The sequence below is a fragment of the Temnothorax curvispinosus genome, unplaced genomic scaffold (assembly GCF_003070985.1).
Source record: "Temnothorax curvispinosus isolate PA1 unplaced genomic scaffold, ASM307098v1 QBEX01010899.1, whole genome shotgun sequence".
NCBI lineage: Eukaryota > Metazoa > Arthropoda > Insecta > Hymenoptera > Formicidae > Temnothorax > Temnothorax curvispinosus.
In genome coordinates, this window is record NW_020220679.1 from 147,261 (window position 1) to 165,666 (window position 18,406).

Here is an 18,406-nt window from a genome sequence, read left to right on the forward strand (position 1 = left end):
TGCTGCGGGGGGAAGGGTGTGCGACAACGAGAGCAACGTTATCCGGATGACACCGGCGAGGCCGCTCTCTCTCTCTCTTTCTCTCGCTCTCCTTTCTCTGTCTCTTCTCCGCGCGTATATCCTATCGCGTACGACACTCCGCGCGACACTGCTCCGTGACAGGCCGGGCGATTACTACCTCGCTTGAGTGGGTGTAGAGTGTAGGGCGCCGGAGGAGGGGGGGTCGCGCGCATCCGCGAAGAACGTACGAAGAAGGGGAGGTTAAACCAGCCGAAAAAAAAAACCACCACCTCGATCTTCTCCGCTCCGTTCGCGCGGGTGTCTCGAGCCTGACTGACACTCGGCTCCGAGCTCGGGACCCGCGGCACCGGTCGACCGACCCCTTCGCTCACTCTTTCTCTCTCTCTCCCCTCTTTCCGTCCTCGTCCAGCTACGGTGTCGCTGCGTCGCTGCGTCTCCCTCGCACCGATCGCGATGGTGTTATCCGCTGTCTGTCCGCCCCTCGCCCCTCGCCGCTCCACCGACGCCCGTCGCACGTATCGGGTGGTTTTCCTTCGTCGACGGCCGCCCGTGCCCTTCGCCACGGACACCTCCTTGGCGGGAGCGACACCCCGTACGTGGCACGCGCGAAAGAACAAGCGATAAGCAATCTCTCGTTCTGGATCTAAACATTCTAAACGGAAAATGCTCGAAGAGACTGACGATATCCCACCCCGCTTGACTCTGATTCGAGATTTGAGGGCACAGGCGGGTTTAATTAACGCATAAGAATGAAGGCGGGGAAGAGCCTGTATTTTGAAACGACAGTTTTTGTCGAGGCCGATGTCACGCGACGAAAGTCGAGCTAACTTAGAAATAAATATTTTTTTTCTTTATATTCTTTATGTTCTTTATGTTTTTTATATTCTTTATATTCTTCATATTCTTTATATTCCTTATATTCTTTATATTCTTTATGTCCTTTATATTCTTTATATTCTTCATATCCTTTATATTTTTGATATTCTTTATTGATTTTATAAAGTATATTTATATGTATATTATATAAAGTATAATTATATATACTAACCGTTCCGCAAGATCGTACAATTAAATTTAGGGGTACATTTCGGGAGAGTTGGATGGATACTCTGACGCAAATATTTAATCACGGACTTCACGGGGATTAAAGAATTTAATTACATGCAGGTGCAGCTGGGTGCTCATTACAATTTCGCATTTATATCAAAACGATCAATTACACACGATCAATAGATTATTTCCTGAATATAATTAACGCGGGATAGACCGCTTACATAAATAAACTACGTAGATTATATAAATAAACTAAACGTATTCTTCAAACATATCGACAGAATTAATTAATCCGACGTTTTTTTACATAATTCATATACAGAAAGTGACTTCGAATTAATTAGCGTCGTTTATATCAGTTGCGATGTATTTATGATAAAAGATATCGATTCAACTGGCAATATCATGATTCAGGTGAGTTCTACAGGATATCTAAAAAAAACGTCTAATACATTAAGACGTTTTTTTGGATGTCAGCCACCGTCTTCGTGCCCGCTCGATATGCTAATCAGAAAGTCGGGCGCGAGAAGCGATTGGAGCAGAGAGAGAGAGAAAGACTCGGGCGATGATCCCGCAGGATTGCTGAAATGTCGATCTAGAAACCGACTTTCTCGTCGGCATTCTCTTGCGGGATGTCCTCGATCATCACGCTGTCCATCGGGACCAGTTTAACCCGGTCGGACGGCTTGGGTCTCATCAGAATGAACGGCAACTCGGCCGTCAGCTCGCCGCCCAGGGCGCCCAGGTAGAGCTTGACCTTGACGGCGTACGACACGATGATGCCGAAGGAGTCGCGCACGTCCGGCGAGGTCAGCAGGGTGCTGGACGCGAGCTCGCTCTCGTCCCGCTTCATCAGGCCGTCGAGGGCGATGCCGCGGCGGTTCTTGTTGCTCGTCAGGGTCGGCCTCAGGTAGAGCACTTTCTGCAGATTCGAGCCGGGATCGATCGGGCAGCCGTCCTGGGTCTCGATCGCGTCTATCACCGTCCGGAATTGACCGTTCTGGAAGATCACCACGTCGATGCCTTGCTGCACCATCGCCTTGATCTTCTTCACCACCTTGTTGCTGTTGTTGCGCACGCATACGTTGATGGCGATCGTCTCGCCGTAATTGTACAGCTGTTTGTCGAGGGTGACCTCGAGCTCGAGCTCGCCCGGACTCAGCATGAAGTCCTTGCGCACCACGGTGCACGGCTGACGACCCTCCTTCGTGGGCGCGTATTGGATCTTGCGGATGCCCATCATGACGGTGCTGCGCTTGTGGGTCACGTCGGTCTCCGTATCGCCGCAGTACACCTTCACGTAGTAACTCACGCCGCACGGCTCGCCGGTCTCGTCCGGCCCGGGCTGAAGAGTCACGCTGCACGGCGCGCTCTGCGGAAACGTGAAGGTAAAGGGTATCGCGTTCGAGCCCAGTTTCTTCAACAACCTGTTCCAGACAGACATATTCCGATTGTTACAATCTATCCACAGTCTACAAGTCAATTTCGTTAAACATCAAAAAGATAACTTTATTTCCTATTTAGTATCCGGAAATTTTTGAGAATAATATAAAAGAAAGAAAGTAAAGAACTGTTATATAGTGTCAAATTATACCCAATTTGAGTCATTTTTAACCATTTCTATAGGCTGCCACTGCTCCTACTCAATATATCGTTAATTTAACTAAAACAATGTTAACTTAATTAAACTAATGGAGTTAAAATAATAAATTTCGACACACATGGTAGTTAAAAATGACAAAATATTACTTAACTCAGGGTATTGGTTTCAATTTCATTCTTTAATATTTAACAGTGAAACTAAAAAAAATTAAAATTAAAACTTAATTTTGACATATTATATAGATATTTCTTTGGATGCCATTAAATATTGATCGACCTTCACTTAATTTTTAACATATAATGCACACGTAGAATCATATTTCAAGCCTTCAGAGTCTGAGCATTGTTAATAGATATTTGTCCTGACCTGTCCTGTAGCTTGGTAGGATTAGATTCGGGCTTCTTAATCCGCGGGAAGATCTGCTCCGACGCCAAGAAGAGATCCTTTTGGAAGTTAAGTCCCATTACCTCGTCCTCCTCGCGGCCGTACCGGAAGCTGCACAACAGCTGGCACCATATCTTCCTGCCGCTGTCCACGTATTCCGGGCTGACCAGGACTACCCCGTCGATCGGCTCACTACCCGACAGGTAGTCGATGAAGTCGCGTTTGCCCAGGTAAACGGCGAGCTTGCCGTTGGGCGAGCATTTTTTGTAGACCTTGAAATTCGCCACCATGGTGAAAAATATACCTTTGTCTCTTCCGTTCGAAGAAGATGAGTGGATCGCTAAGCAATGGATCGGGACTTATATACCGGGTATATACAGTGACGCATGACAGACTTCTAGGGCTTCCTAAGGCGTTTAGTGGCGCGGATGAGACGTAGGCGCTCACGCGACATTTTTCTACGTTTCCGAGACATTTACGTGGATTATTTATGACGCTTCGCAAATTTTATAAATAATTTAATTTTAAAATATCATCGCGTTCCGAGGAAAGAAGAAATAAAGAGAGAGAGAGAGAAAAAAGAGAACGGAATGATTTCATCAGCGTTACATGTGCATGTTCTTGCATAATATTGTTTAAAGACAACGATAACGTAACTTCGTGACTTTGACTCACCTGATTGATCTTCGAGTTTCTTGGGCTTCGCTTCGACGTTGAAGGCTATAATATTTTAAAGCAGTATTCTCTTACCAAAATTTGTTTATTAAGAAGTAATTTTTCTGCTCGATTGGAGGACAACGTCCTTTCCTTTGATTTCCACTCTGAAAAATAAAGAAAATTCTTGTGTTACTTACAAAATTAAACTTACACATAAAACTCTAAACAAAATGGCAAATATATATATAGTTTTCTTTATATACTTTCTCTTCTTAGCTTAGTAATAAATAATAAAAAGATATTTATCTGTCTTAGAAAGTCTAGAAACCAGAATTTTTTAATTTTATTTATAAAATAAAACCGATCAATCAAACATTGACAAAAAAATAAGATAAATGCTTAATTAAATCTTCATATCAAATTATACATATATATATTTTTAGATTCAGTTTTAGGTTAACTTTAACTCACTCTTTGTCTCTTTCTAACTGTCCTCCTTACTTATAAATTTTTATTTAATTTTGTCTTTATTTTGCTTTATCTAAAACTTACAAACAATTGGAAATTTAAATGAAAATTTATCTTGACTTGAATAAAACTTCTAAATATGAATTATCTCAATTTTATAATGTAGAAAACTAATATTTCAACGATCGATTGTGATATCGACAAAGCAAGCCATTATACTCTGTAGTTGCATCATTTCCCCGGACTGAAAGCTGAGAGGCGCCATGCTCGGTCTTTCTAGAGTTTTCGTTTTCGGATTTCGGACACAGTGAATGTTTTGCGGTCACATGTGAATGTTGATGCACGAAGATATGTCGAAGAACTCGGATATTAATGATGATGCGGTGAGTTTATTGCAAACGTTATCAATATCTTGACATGTGTGAAATTTTACTTGATCACAAATAATATATCTTCTGCAGAAAAGTTGCTTGAATGTCGAAACATAATTAACATAATAATCCGGTCTAATTAATCGATAAATAATTATTATGGCAATCCGATATATATGAAGATAATCTTCAAAACTTCAGTGTCTTCTCCATATCTTCTTTCAATCTAAGTGACATGTGAAAATGATGTTCAATATTTTAGTGTCTTTTCATATCTTTTAATTTAAATGTAAAATTAGATGCTTCTGATTCTTAACAAATTATACAAGGACTAATTTTATGTGTTACAGAACATGAAGTCAATGGCCCTGGCTATACCGCCAGATTCTCCAAAGAAACCTGTGAAATCGACCGCAGTGGTGAAATACTCTGTGGTCCAAACACCAGCGACGTACGCTCAATTACAATGTAACACGGACTTGAACCTTCCACCCAGCAACTGGCTCAGCAGCTCGGCGGAAAGTTACGGCCTGCAGAATGTTTGGTCTCAGAGCACAGGATTCTCCAGTTTTCGCATGGCGCACATGTTTCCCGATTGCGTTGGCGAAGTGGACGTGGTGTCGGATGCTGAGAATATAAAAAAGTTACTTCAACTACCCTACAATCATGATGTGATCTCAATGATGGTGCATCGCATCGAAAACACATTGCTGCTGGACGACTTTGACATACACAAGTATCTACTGAGACAAGCCGAGAGTGACTGGGAATGGCTGAAAAAGTTCTTCTACGAGCATATTTTTCAAAATCTCGGCGACAAGGAGAAGCGTCTTTTTCACAAGGCATACAGCAGAAATAGTTTACAGCAGAGGAACCTAGTATCGAAGTTTCTGTATCATTCCATAGTATTGGCGGATAAAAACAAAGAGAGCGAAAAGCCTCAGTTACCCGTGAAAACGTTAGAGCCATGTTTGCCCGAGCCGACGCAAGAGGAGAAAGTACCTGATCCAAATTACAATCATAATTTTGCAAGGAACGTTGTATGGACATTTGAGAACATACAAATGCTTATTGGAACAGACATGCCGATATTCGGCGGTCAGACACATCCGTGCATAAGTCTACGACTGAGAGATATGACGAAACCTATCAATGTCTTAACGGGAATAGACTATTGGCTCGACAATTTGATGTGCAATGTTCCGGAAGTCGTGATGTGTTACCATTTAAATGGTATCGTACAGAAATATGAACTGATCAAGACGGAAGATCTTCCAAATTTAGATAATTCAAAGTTTAGTCCTAAAGTGATTCGAGACGTTGCTCAGAACATTTTGAGTTTCCTAAAAAATAATGCGACAAAAGCCGGTCACACTTATTGGTTATTTAAGGGTACGTTTTAAACTTGATATAGAAAAAAATAAATCGAAATGTTTGTACTGGTTTACAAATATTTCATTCATGTGTAATTTTTTTTTTCTTCATTTTTCAGGTAAGGATGATGATGTTGTGAAGCTGTATGATTTGACATCATTGTGCAACGATGTTTCGGAAGAGAAGGGACAAAATCCCTTCACCGTACCCGTTGCAATGTTGTTATACAGAGTAGCTCGCAACATGAAATATTCTCCCGATTACCATCGGCATCAGGGTACGATCAGAATGCTGCTGAAAAATTGCGTTCAATTGCTGTCCAAAGAGAAATATCCGCAGATCGTTACGTCCGCGCATTTTATGCTTTCGGATTTATATATACCGTCGGATACTGATCCAGCCAGTCCAGGATTATCAGATCAAAGCGACGAGGAGGACATTCAGAGTGAGTGTGGTACGAGTGGTCAAGAAAACGAAAAGGACGACGAGGAGGAGGAGGAGGAGGAAGAAACTTGCGCGATCAAATCTTTGACTCTAGCCAACAGTAAGTAAGTTTGACTTCGATTTCATCATTTTTAATTTTTTGTGAAAGTTAATATCGGTATTCTTGCAGTGAAAGAGCAAATGGAACGTGAGCAACCAAAGTATAAGGCACCTCCGATGTCCGGTACTATAGAAGAGAGATGTCTGGCTGGATTAGAACACGTTACGCACGGACTCGAGTGCCTTCAGTATTTTCCGACCGACGACAGCAACGACGAGGAGCAGAAGAAAGCGGAGGAATATGAAAAGGAGAAGCGAAAATACGAGGAGATGCATCCGAATTTAGCGAAACCTTTTCAAGCAATTCCCATGCCTTACGCCCCGTTAAATCGACAAGATAAAAGTGCCACGTCCGAAAAAAGCTCGGAAAATCCTAGTCCCGCGCATAAAAAGAAAAACAAACAGAGGAAGAAGAAAAATGAGAAGAATATTACGAAGGAAGTAGCGAACGTCAGCGCTTTGTTGTGTAAACCGAAAACGGAAACATTGCCAACGTGGCATGCGCCGAAAAAGAGTGACAATATCTGCTGGAGCGCTCATTTGAAAATATTGTTATACGAGAAAGCGTCCTTGATATTCGCCGTGCTCGCCGAGAAAGAATACGTAAATAAAAATTACGGCGCCTCCTTGAGATATATGCTGGAAGTGCTGTACTGCCAGAAGATATTGGAAATCTTTTGCGGTGTGAGAAACGACAAGTCGATCAGTTATCTATTAGGTCGCGCGGGGGACTGCTGCTTTATGACAGTGCAAGACTGGGGCAATGTCGAGAAGCATAGAAAAGATTACAATACGAAGAACGAAATGGAGGAGAAAATAGTTGAAGAACTGTTCAGTGTGGAGGATCTGGATATGAGTAAATATCGAAGTGCACCAAGACTTGCAATGAAAATAATATGTGATTGTTATCAATGTGTATTTTATTACAGATGGTGCTGAATTATTACCGAAGGGATTAGAAAGTTTAGAATCTACTTTAGTTTCATCGTACAAATGTTACGAGAAAGCTCTGTCATTGGAGCCGATGGATAGGGATAAAAATAATTTGTTGAGACGACTAGGGAATATTCATAACGAGTTGGGGGTGCTTTACATGAATCAAGCGAAGTGTACGTAAGCTTCGCATATTTTAATTATTATAGGGGATAACAAGTACTCGTTCATTAATCAAGAAATTATAAATTTTTGTAGCTCGATATCAGCAAGAAAATCAAACGGACGAATTATCGAATTTATCAGACGTCACCACGCTTCTAACGCGGTCTTTGACTCACTTGGAAGCTGGCATTAAGGCCTTCGAGACTGTCCACGACGAGGCGAACCTGGCGCTTTTGCACTCCAACACCGGCCGGCTTATGCGACTCTGCGCACATATGCATGTCAAACAGAACACGCAGGAGCGTCATTTTTACAACAAGGCACTCGCGAGCTATCAGAAGGCTCTGCAGGTTTTGGGCGATAGGAAAACGAATCCGGAGATATGGGATACGGTCATGTGGGATTTCTCAACGACACTATACACGAAAGCTACGCTATTGCAGGATTATCCTACGACTGAATATAAAGTAACTTAACTAACTTAACTAACGTGTAACGTTTTTTTTTATCGTTGCATAAATAGATGTAATAGATTTTCCCGTTAAAAATTCAATGACAGGTTAATAAATGCGTTAACGAATTCTTCCTTAATTTCCTGTTGCAGAGAGAAGAGGAATTGGAGAGAGAAGTGGTAGATACTCTCCAGAAGGCACTCAAACATTGTGATATAGACACGCCGGGACCACGTCAGCCGGTTTATCAATTCCGCGCTGCGACTATTCAACATCGATTGGCTTCGTTATACCATCGTGTGTATCGAGAAATGGAGTCGGACGCGGATAATAGCAAGAAAAAGACGAGTTTGCAGTTGTGCAAATTGTATTACGATAAAGCGGCGAAACTGTTGCTCTCGTTAGAGCAGAGCACGGAATATTTGACGGTTCAAATGGAAAGAGTCGCCCTGGCGGAATACCAAGCGCGTAGTACGTTTTTCTTTTCAGAAAGTTATCATTCTACCCGTCGTTCGAATTTTTTTGCCGTAACAAAAATTTTGATTTTTCAGATGGCACTACTTTCAATAGTAAGTTAAAAGCATACCAAAACGGTCTTGAGTTAATTTTGCAATGTATACCTATTATGGAAATACTATGCGAGCGAGGTAATCCGACGAGACAAAAGATACTCGATAACAAAACAGAGTACGATAACTCTGAATGCGAGAAAGTGGCCGAAGAACAAAAGTTAATGGATGATGAAGAAAACCTCGTAGTTCTGTTAGAACAAAGATTACAGTTTCTTCTACGATCATTAACCAAGCTATTCCTCAGCAAAAGTCCGGTGCACAACAAAAAAGAGTACGTTGCTTTTAAATTATAATTAATACTCCAGAGATTGAAGATCATATTCCGCTATTGTGTTCATTATTTTAATACATCTTTTTTTTTAAATGAAATTTCAGACACGAGACGCTCGCAAACCTGTACAAGCAGTGTTACGTCCGAACGTTACGACCAGACACAATGTCGGGATTCACTTTAGTAAAGCACATGGCAAAAGTTCTACAAGATATCGACAATACGTTAAAGCAAGCGGAATCTTAATTAAAGTATGAATAAACACCGTGTACAGTTAGTGACTTAAGAAAATGTATAAGATGTACAATATAAGAGTATTGTTTTTTAAGAAGATCAGCAGGTGTTTTTTAATCTTTTAAAATTACACAATGTGTGTGTGTATATAAAGGAAATAAAGAATAATGTTTATTGTTATATCAGATGGTGATAAAACTGTTGGGGATTGATCGATACTTTTTATCCCATCAGTACAGTTATTGAGAAACACTTTTTACCCTAACATGTAAATTCAATCAACCTCTTACAAAATTGGGGTATAGATGGGATTAGATAAAAGGAAAAAGAAAGAGAGGGGTCAGGATCGAACACAGAATCCACCATTGCAAGTCAATTACTCTCACACGTAGAGCCACGTGTTACCCCGAATTTATAAATTCTTCCTCAATAGTCTCCTGCCCTTCTGTTTTTCGTTTCAAGTCCAATTAGCATCTAATTTTGGTGAGGCGACAGATTGAAGAGATATCGGCGTGGCGTTTTTAATTAAAATAAAGGCAAGATCGAAAGGTAAAGTTTAAAGTCTAAATCTGTTGTCAAGGTCGGGGATTTCGTACGTATTCTTCCCGTACATGCTTCGGTGTATCCTGTCCTCGGAAAGACGGATGGCGGTATAAGAGTTTGAATGAGTCTCCGATATATAAGTTTCTGATATATATACGAGCAGGTGAGGTTGCGCTCGACTCGGCTCGGTCGAGCGAAAACTCGATAAAAAACTCATTTATTAGGGAATCCGAGATGAACCGTTGTTGCGTGGCCGATAACCATCCGGTCGAAGTCGAAGATTAAAGGCAGCGTACCCTGGGGCGAATCACTGCTGTGAACTCGATTGTGCGTATATCGGAAATGTTTCACATCAACGAGAACTTACTACAAGATCGCTTTCATTAAATATCAGATATATTGAAGAACCTTTCTAAAACATATATGTAGATATACATATATCACACAGAGATCTTTCGTATCTTTGCAACTTATACGTATTTTTGCATATATATGTACGTATTTTTTTCGTTTAATTTGAGAGATGCCAGCTTTAAGATAACTGCGTGTGTACGTGTGGTCTGTATATAAGTATAAATGGAATATAAAAGCTAAATAAATAGTGAAATAATTAATTAATCGTATAAGGAATTCCGAAACGCATAATATAAACGGATTTGTATATATAACTTATGTATATTTTTTATATATGTATAATTAAAAAGCGCATAATTTATATAATATATAAGTGGATAAAATACGTATAAAAGATCGCGGAATAAAAAGAGGAGACAGACAATTCTCGTTCAGCTCTAAAGTTTTCTCTGCGAGCGATTTTCTTCGAACACGAACATAATAAACTTCATTGTCCCGATATATCGACAAGTATACAAAACTCAACAAAAATTTTTAAATTGAATATTTTGCATCATAATGCACATTCATATATTTTCTACAATTTTATCACATACAATTATCTACCACCTAAATACACACACGTTCACACAATTTTTAATCTTAGATTATAGGCTGATGAAGAGCGTGAGAAACGTACGTGACGCTATTTCTATTATAGACACAAAACATTTTTAATCCTAGTTTTATTAAGATTTTCATTTCATTGATACTATTTTTATTAATCTTATTGATTTATATATTCTGCATCGTTTTTGTTCTGTCAATCGAATCTCGATCTAATGGATTATAAATTCATCCACGTGATGAATTTCATAATTTCGCAATAACGGACGCTACCTCGTAGCACAGCTTCATTTCTTCATCAGGATCGATCGGTCGCGAGTCCCAGCAGATTCCTGCCGAGGACATCCGGTACAACCGACGAATGCGCGTGCGGCATGCATATCCGAGTAATATACTGCGAATTGTTGCGGACGGTAGGCAAAAGGCAATCGCGCGCCGGTGCTTCGCTTGATTAATTTTAACGAAGGATAGGAACCAATCCATCGCGCGCGGACGACAGCGGCGGCGGCGGTGGCGGCGTCGACCGGTCGAAGATCGATGAACTACGAGCGGGTGTCCGTCTGGGCTCGCCGAGATATAACAATTCCAGCTGTCAGTCGCATCCCACACGCTCGAATAGATTCGAGCTCCGGAAGAGGAGAGGACGGTACCACCGGAGCGTATGTCAAAGACAAAACAAAAGGAACGGGCGGAAGAGGGTCGGTCGATTCGCTGTCTCCTTTCTGTTTTCATTCTCCGCCCCCCCCGGATTTTGTCCCCCCCCCCCCCCCCCCCCCCCCCCCCCCCCCGTAGCACAGACCGTCCGCAGTGGCGGATTCGCCCAATGTCCCTCCGGCTATCAAAAAGGTCTCTAAATCGTTGCGTACAAATTTGTAATTTTTAATTCTCTATTTTTCAATACGTGCAGCCGTTTGTTGACTTTATCAAAAGCATGCAATAATTGGAAAATAAACTATTTGCCGCTTTATACTCTTTTTCGATTAATAAAAACTAAATGGTACAGTCGCCGCCAATGATTCCTTTCCTGAGGTATTCTTATGTTCCCCCCTTATCCCAGGAAAGGAATCATTGGCGGCGACTGTACTAAAAAATATGTGTTAAAAACAATGAAATAATTGGATTATCTTGGAGCAAGAGGATCCTAAATGTTTCCTTACGGGTATGACTAATTCTGCGGGCTTTGAAATTCGTTAAATACATCAGTCGAACAAATTTCCTTGGAAATATCATCGCGGGATTTCGAGATCGCGACATTACGATTTCGGTATCGATGTTACGCGACGCGACGTTGCGGTTAAATATCTGCCAAGCGAAGACGCGCGACCCACCTAAATCTACCATTTTTAATGGAACGTACTTGACGCGGGGTGACAGGTGTCGCAGAAATGTGCGCTGCGGATAGTTCGGATATATCGCGATTTATTAAAAGATAAACTCTGATGTGTAACGATTCGATCGATCATTCCGCTTGACATAATGTCATCGATTTCTTCGCGACGAACGGCGTTGATAGTCGTCGTCTTTTTGCGGCTGAGAATTGTGAGCGTTAATTCTCGAAGGTCCGAGTAAGATCCAAGATAAATTCCGAGAAAGACGTATGTGTAGAAAATAGTAAAAATAATAGAGGATTGTATATCTTGAAAATATATCATATACTTTACAAATAAAACGTAATTAACCCTTAAATGCCCCGTGGGGTCCAGCGGACCCCAGACCCTTTAGAATGAAATGTTTTCAAATGTTCTTGCCAAAAATGGAGCTCATGCTCCCATTGATGATAGTTGAGTGATTAACCTACCCGTTTGTACACTTAGCAGTACTAAGTTTACTTAATTTTTTATATACTATGTTGAAATTGAAATTTTAACAATATAAGCGTTTTATTCTCTTTTCTAAGCCTTGAACAACATTGAAAAAAAATTTTCATAACTAAAGATAAAAAAATCAATGAGTAAGGAGACATTTTTCATGCTGGGGTCTTTTAGACCCCATGTCATGTCATTTACGAGATTCTTGAGAGGTGTGGCATTTAAGGGTTAAGACTTAGAACAAATCAGATAATTTTGAAAAACATTTATTATAAAAAAAGTAATACTGCTTATCGGAACTCACACTCCCTCCAACAAAGATTTCCGAATTTGTTGAAGGAGAATCCGAGGAAATTAAATTCTACAGATATACATATGAAACATAAAGATGTATATGCATATATATTGTAAAGTGACATTTTTATCGCGTCTTCCCGCATCATTTTGCACACCTACTACTCCCGAAAGATTATTCGAGGGAAATTCCTGTTCAGTCGCGACGAATAAAGTCGCGCTTTTGGTAAGAATACCGGTTCTTTTTTTTATCTTCTCTTCAAGGTTCACCAAACGTTTTCGCGTGGAGGTATCGTGTTACTCTGGTTAGTCCGGGGATATGGATCCTTCCCATTTGTCCCCGACGTCGTTATTTGTTCCATCTCTTGGGTCTGGCGAGGAGATCTCCCTTTTCGCCTTGCAGGAACCCGTCGCCCGCAGCCGACGCCGCAAATATTAATCCGCGAAGAAATTCGCCGCGGAGTGTGCCGACCCTGTCCTCTTCCTCATTCCTCCTACCCTCGGCCGCCTCTCAACCCCACGCTCGCGTGCGCGTTTATCCTCCTACCCTCCTCTGGATTGAGCGCACGCAATTTATGGCCCTGGTACCTTATCTTCTGCACGCTTTCGGTAGACGCAGTGGCGTAAACAGATGAGGGTGCACTCGGAACGCTCAGCATTTAATCCTCTTATCCGAACTACTTTTATTTCATGTTTAAAACCCGATGTGGATTGCCAACAATGTTCTTAGATGTTTTTAGATCTTCTTAATTTTCTCTCTTTTTTTAAAAAAATATTTTATTTTATATAATACGTTGAGGAATAAAATATATATTCAGTTAAAATTATATCAAAACGCAGGCATTCATTTGAATTCAAATATGTCAAGATTGTCAAGCGTGTATGAGAAAAAGACAGCGTAGTTAATTCTTTCGAATGAAAAATAATATAAATACATCTCAATTGAAGTTTTTAAAATACTGTTTAGACATATTAATCGAGAATTCCAACCCATTGTTTCCTATGAATGCCGACTTGACGTCATCGTCGAGCAGTCCAAGTCCACATCCAATAAAATTATATGACATTCCCGGCGATGTCGAATGACGCACTCCGAAAAAATGACGGAATAGAATAGAAAGGCTCCGCCGACAAGAGAAATTGCCGCGAATGAGACGTGGAATTTCACGGGCAGGCTCGTTTCCTATTCGGCGCGCGATCGTCAGCGCCTTATCTGCTGGTATCAATTAGGCTCTTCGATGGCGGTGCCCCTCTGGTCGGTGCATTCCAACGGCCCTTTCATCGTCGCCTTTGCCCATTCCCCCGAGACGGTCTCGCCATTGCCCTTCGACCTTCGGCTCCTCGGCTATCGGCTCGCTTCCGGCCGATTGGTTTTTCTAAGAGAGAATATTTTCGGCGAGCCTGGCGTTCCAGGTCGGCGCGGTTGGCACGCGACCACCCCCGCGCGCGATAGCGTTTACGGCGGTTCTCCACAACGTAGGGCACTTCCGACGATCGTCTTCTCGTTTCTGACGCGAGGTTCGATGTTCGGGAGACCGTGAAATGTGGAATTCGACAGGGTTTTTTGTAGATCGCCGATAGAACGACGCGGGGAGCTTCATGTGGTCGCAACGCGAAGTAAAGATATTTTAGATTAGAGTATTTGCGACGGATATTATAAAATAGTAGATATCGACTCGATATTGAAGCCTCTGACTTCCAGCAGTTAAAACTGGAATAACAGAATTATCGTTTAAAAGTTCTGTCTATCGATATTTAAATAAATTTAAATCATATTGCACGTAACGTCAAGAATTATTTTTATCCTTATTTTTTGAACAACGAGACTATATTATTGTTACATATTTAACTATTATCAGTCAAAAGCAAAATAGCACTGTCTCATAAAGAATTGAAGAATAATTAGGTGTTGAATAATCAACGCGGATAACATCTCCCCGATAATTTTCACCTGCGTCTCGCTCGTAAATCGTGAACATCCTTATTTTTCATCGCGTTTTCGATGACGGGACACAAGCGTAACATCGTCGACAATATTCCGCACGTATCCTAACGCTCGCCGTTAAGTTTGGAAAGTATCGGAATGGTACCTGGGGGATGAATTATAGCCGCGACTAGACCGGATTATTCTATTACGGCCGGTCGGCGAAGACAAACGCGTTGTAAGGCGGCCAAGAGGTGCTTGTAACGTGCTGTAACATGCGGATTTTAAATGGCACGTTCGCTCCGCGAACACGTGCGGTTACGTCGACTTGGCGCGACACGGCCGGCAATCTCCTTGCAATTCCGAGGGGGTGCCTGCAACCACCTACCCACCCATCTGCACACCGGAGTGCGCCACCGTGAAATATTGGTTGGTGAACTGGCGCTGGTAGGTCGCGCGAACCTGGCGAAGAAGAAAAGGCCCGGGCGGTCGAGAGAGAGAGAGAGAGAGGAGGAAACGGGAGGCGAAAGTTTCACGTGCGTGTTGGAAATTTGAATAAACAGACGGTACGTGCCCGGTTTAAAAACGGCCTCGTTTCTCTCGCGAGAGAGGAACGGGGCACCGAGTTACGCGCGCCCCCGGGCCCCGGCGAGCGCTCCCGCGAACGTCACCTTAATCTCCGTGATCCCGACATCGCGAGTATCCCGCAAACGATCTCATCGCGCCGAAGATGAATCTACGTAACGATGTATGTACGCCAATGATTGCGTTTGCCGAACGGAAAAACGTAATTCGTATACCCCACAATCGAAAATCGAAAAAATTACTTTTCCTCTATTCTTCTAATAACTTCTAGTTCGATTATTTTTCAAGCTTCAACGTTAAATATTTCGATCATGCTTTTTATCGCGTTTCAGATTTGTCTGAACTGAAAATTAAGTCACGCCAGTTGAAAATTATAGACAGCTCTCGATAGTTTTGCGAGGAAAAGATTACTTCGGTTCTCTAGGATAAAGATTGCGTTCGCGTTGAAAATCGGATTAAAGCGCGTCGGAAGGTATACGAGGAGCGAGCGGTTGGGCGCAACAAGTAACCGGACGATGCGCTCGTCCGCGCGCTCGTGTTGCATCGTGAAAAAAAAAATGCCAGACGTATTTATCGTCCGGTAGAAATGCTTTTTGATTTATATGACGTACGTCAAACGGAGCGCGAAATTTTCCGGTCTCGTTCTCCGCGCGCGCTCGCGCGCGCCCGTTTCACGAAGATTTACCCACCGCGTGCCCCGACAGACGGGACGATAAGTTCTTCTACACCGGCTCCGTTTCTCAAACGTGACAATGACGAATAACGCCCGCGAAAATCGCGCCGTGCGAGATATTAAGTAAACGCGCGATGCCCATTGTACGTCGCGTACGAGTATCGTAAGTAACACGTTTCGCACCGTTTTTCATGCGTCTCAATGCAGTTTATCGTTAACAAACTCATTGGACTCACCTTGTTATTAACTTTATTATAACGACATGTATCTTCCTCACTTGGACATCGAAGACATTGTGCATTCCCATTTTATTATATATTAAATTTATTTCGTTATTTTATTTACGTTTCGTTTCATTGTTTATCGTTTCGATGTAAGACACGGCTATCGCTGTACCTTACGACGACACATCTTTTCGTGAACGTACAGTTGTTGCCGTCTCGACCTGAAATAAATTCTTATGCCGCGTCTACGGTCGTAAAATTTTGTGTACGTTTTACGCCGATATACACCGCGGCGCGAAACGTGGTTCGGGATAACCGAGAGGGATCAACGATTGAAGGGGAAAACAACGGGTTATTACGCCACGCGAGGATCATGTATGATACTTTCGCGGACGACGCGCCATATAGCGATATTCGACGTCTGTATAGCGGCGGTATTATTAGATCGCTCTCGCGCCGTAAAACGAGAGACTTTCCGAAAAAAAATGCGATTCCCCTGGAATTTTCATCATTTTCGACGATAAAGTCGCTAAAGTCTCTTGACCTGGAAGCTTCAGAAAACAGCGATTACCTACGATTCCATCTGCTCCGTTAGATAGCTATTAGAGAGCGGCTTTATTCTAGGAGAACGAGGGCTTTGCTTGCCGCGAAAAGCGCAGTCTCGCTCTTCGCGTGCAACGTTCTCATTATATATTTACTACTAAATGCGGCCGTCTATTTCGCATTGGACATTTGCATCGGGACGTTCACGGTAAATAAATAATAGGGTCCGAGATTAGAGGCTGCCGCGCGTCGATGAGAGAGAAAGAGAATGGACGGAAGACAGAGAGAGAGAGAGAGAGGGGGGAGGGGGAGAGAGGGGGAGAGAGAGAGAGAGACTGCGAGTTATCGGAAAGCGATACGTAATTAGATACGTTTGTGATCTAAAACTTTTAAACGCATTTTACTCAGCCTCCCGCGATCTTCGCATGGCTTACAGCGCGAGGCGGGATATGTGTAGCGCGATGTTACGACGTTCCTTGAAACTCGTACGAACGCCAGTCCGAGCCTTCAACCTCAGGACTTTCAACGTGTCGAACGTTCAGCTGACGATTTCGCACGGAACAATGCGATCGCCCGTGGCTATCAGGAGAGCCACACTAATTAATAATGCTTCGCATGCTGTGTTGCGCGCGAATCGTCGCGCGCGCATCGCCAACAAAACACAGTGCCGCGCATTCCTCAACACCGAGCATTACCGAAGAGCCCATGTTCACGTACACCACCATGCCACTTCTCCTCCTCCCTCCCCCTCACTCCGGTAGCGTCCCGATGCAAATGTCCAATGCGGACTCTAATTCCGGCGTCCGGCCGACGTGAAATTCAAATGAATTAATTAATAACGCGGGCCACGGCCGGCGCGCCCATTTCCGTTTTTCACTTTATCTCTCCCTCTCCCCCTCTTTCTCTCCTCCCCGTCTCTCGTTTTCTGTGATTTTGAATCGGCCGTCCACCCACTGTCGAACCATTTATCTGTAGGTACAGTTGGCTGTCCTTCGCGAGCGATTTTCCCGAAATGTACGTTCCCTCCCCGATCGAAAAATACTTCATAATTTTCTGTCGCCCATCGACGCTCGACGTTTCACACGCGGCGCGCAGATTTGCGAGATTTCGACATCGCACGAAAAGGACGGACGATATACTAATTCGCGCTTCAATTGGCGAGCCGTCGGCAAAACGCTAAAATAGCGATAACGTTGAAATGATAAAAATTTACCTCAAAATTTTCGAGAGTATGAGGGAAAGAGCTTTTATAAGCTTTATTAGAAATAATGTGGTATTTCTGATGAATAAATAAATTTATGTTGATTCAAATGTGAATATTCTGCACTTGTTACATTGAAAACACGTGAAACGTAAACACGTTTCATCATAGCTTGCGCAACAAAACATTTTAAATTGGCACAAGGAAATAAACCTTCATGCTATTGTAAGACACTCCTCCTCGACGTAAAACCGGGTAGTACGGGCTAAGAACGGATAAAAATTCAATTCAATTCTCAACGAATCCGATCCACAATTCTTTTTATCATCCTTTTCACCCGCCCGCGCCGCCGTCGCATTACCGATGCAGTAACGCGCCCGTTTCCGCTGGCGAAACAAATGAATTTCAATTTATGATTCAATTTTCGAAGCATCCCAAACGTCCCAGTGGCTCTCAGTGGACTTCATACAAGCTAAAACGTCGATATAAATGAAAATCCGACACGTCCGTTGAAAATTATAGAAAGATATTCCTCTTCATACTTGAACGT

The 18,406-nt window shown here is 42.5% G+C and overlaps 2 protein-coding genes across 2 annotated transcripts; one reads left to right on the forward strand and one right to left on the reverse strand.

Moving 5' to 3' along the window:
* Positions 1-1,155: 1,155 nt before the first annotated feature.
* On the reverse strand, positions 1,156-3,405 carry LOC112460859 (phosrestin-2). The gene is made up of 2 exons (XM_025025767.1): positions 3,044-3,405; positions 1,156-2,501 (listed from the first exon to the last, which is right to left on the reverse strand). Exons 1-2 carry the CDS (start codon positions 3,349-3,351, stop codon positions 1,670-1,672), a joined length of 1,140 nt encoding a protein of 379 aa, XP_024881535.1. The 5' UTR covers positions 3,352-3,405; the 3' UTR covers positions 1,156-1,669.
* A 1,074-nt stretch (positions 3,406-4,479) lies between these two features.
* Positions 4,480-9,200, forward strand: LOC112460857 (erythroid differentiation-related factor 1). The gene is made up of 9 exons (XM_025025765.1): positions 4,480-4,569; positions 4,908-5,949; positions 6,050-6,475; positions 6,545-7,330; positions 7,404-7,583; positions 7,666-8,039; positions 8,177-8,495; positions 8,576-8,867; positions 8,972-9,200. Exons 1-9 carry the CDS (start codon positions 4,519-4,521, stop codon positions 9,111-9,113), a joined length of 3,612 nt encoding a protein of 1,203 aa, XP_024881533.1. The 5' UTR covers positions 4,480-4,518; the 3' UTR covers positions 9,114-9,200.
* Positions 9,201-18,406: the final 9,206 nt, after the last annotated feature.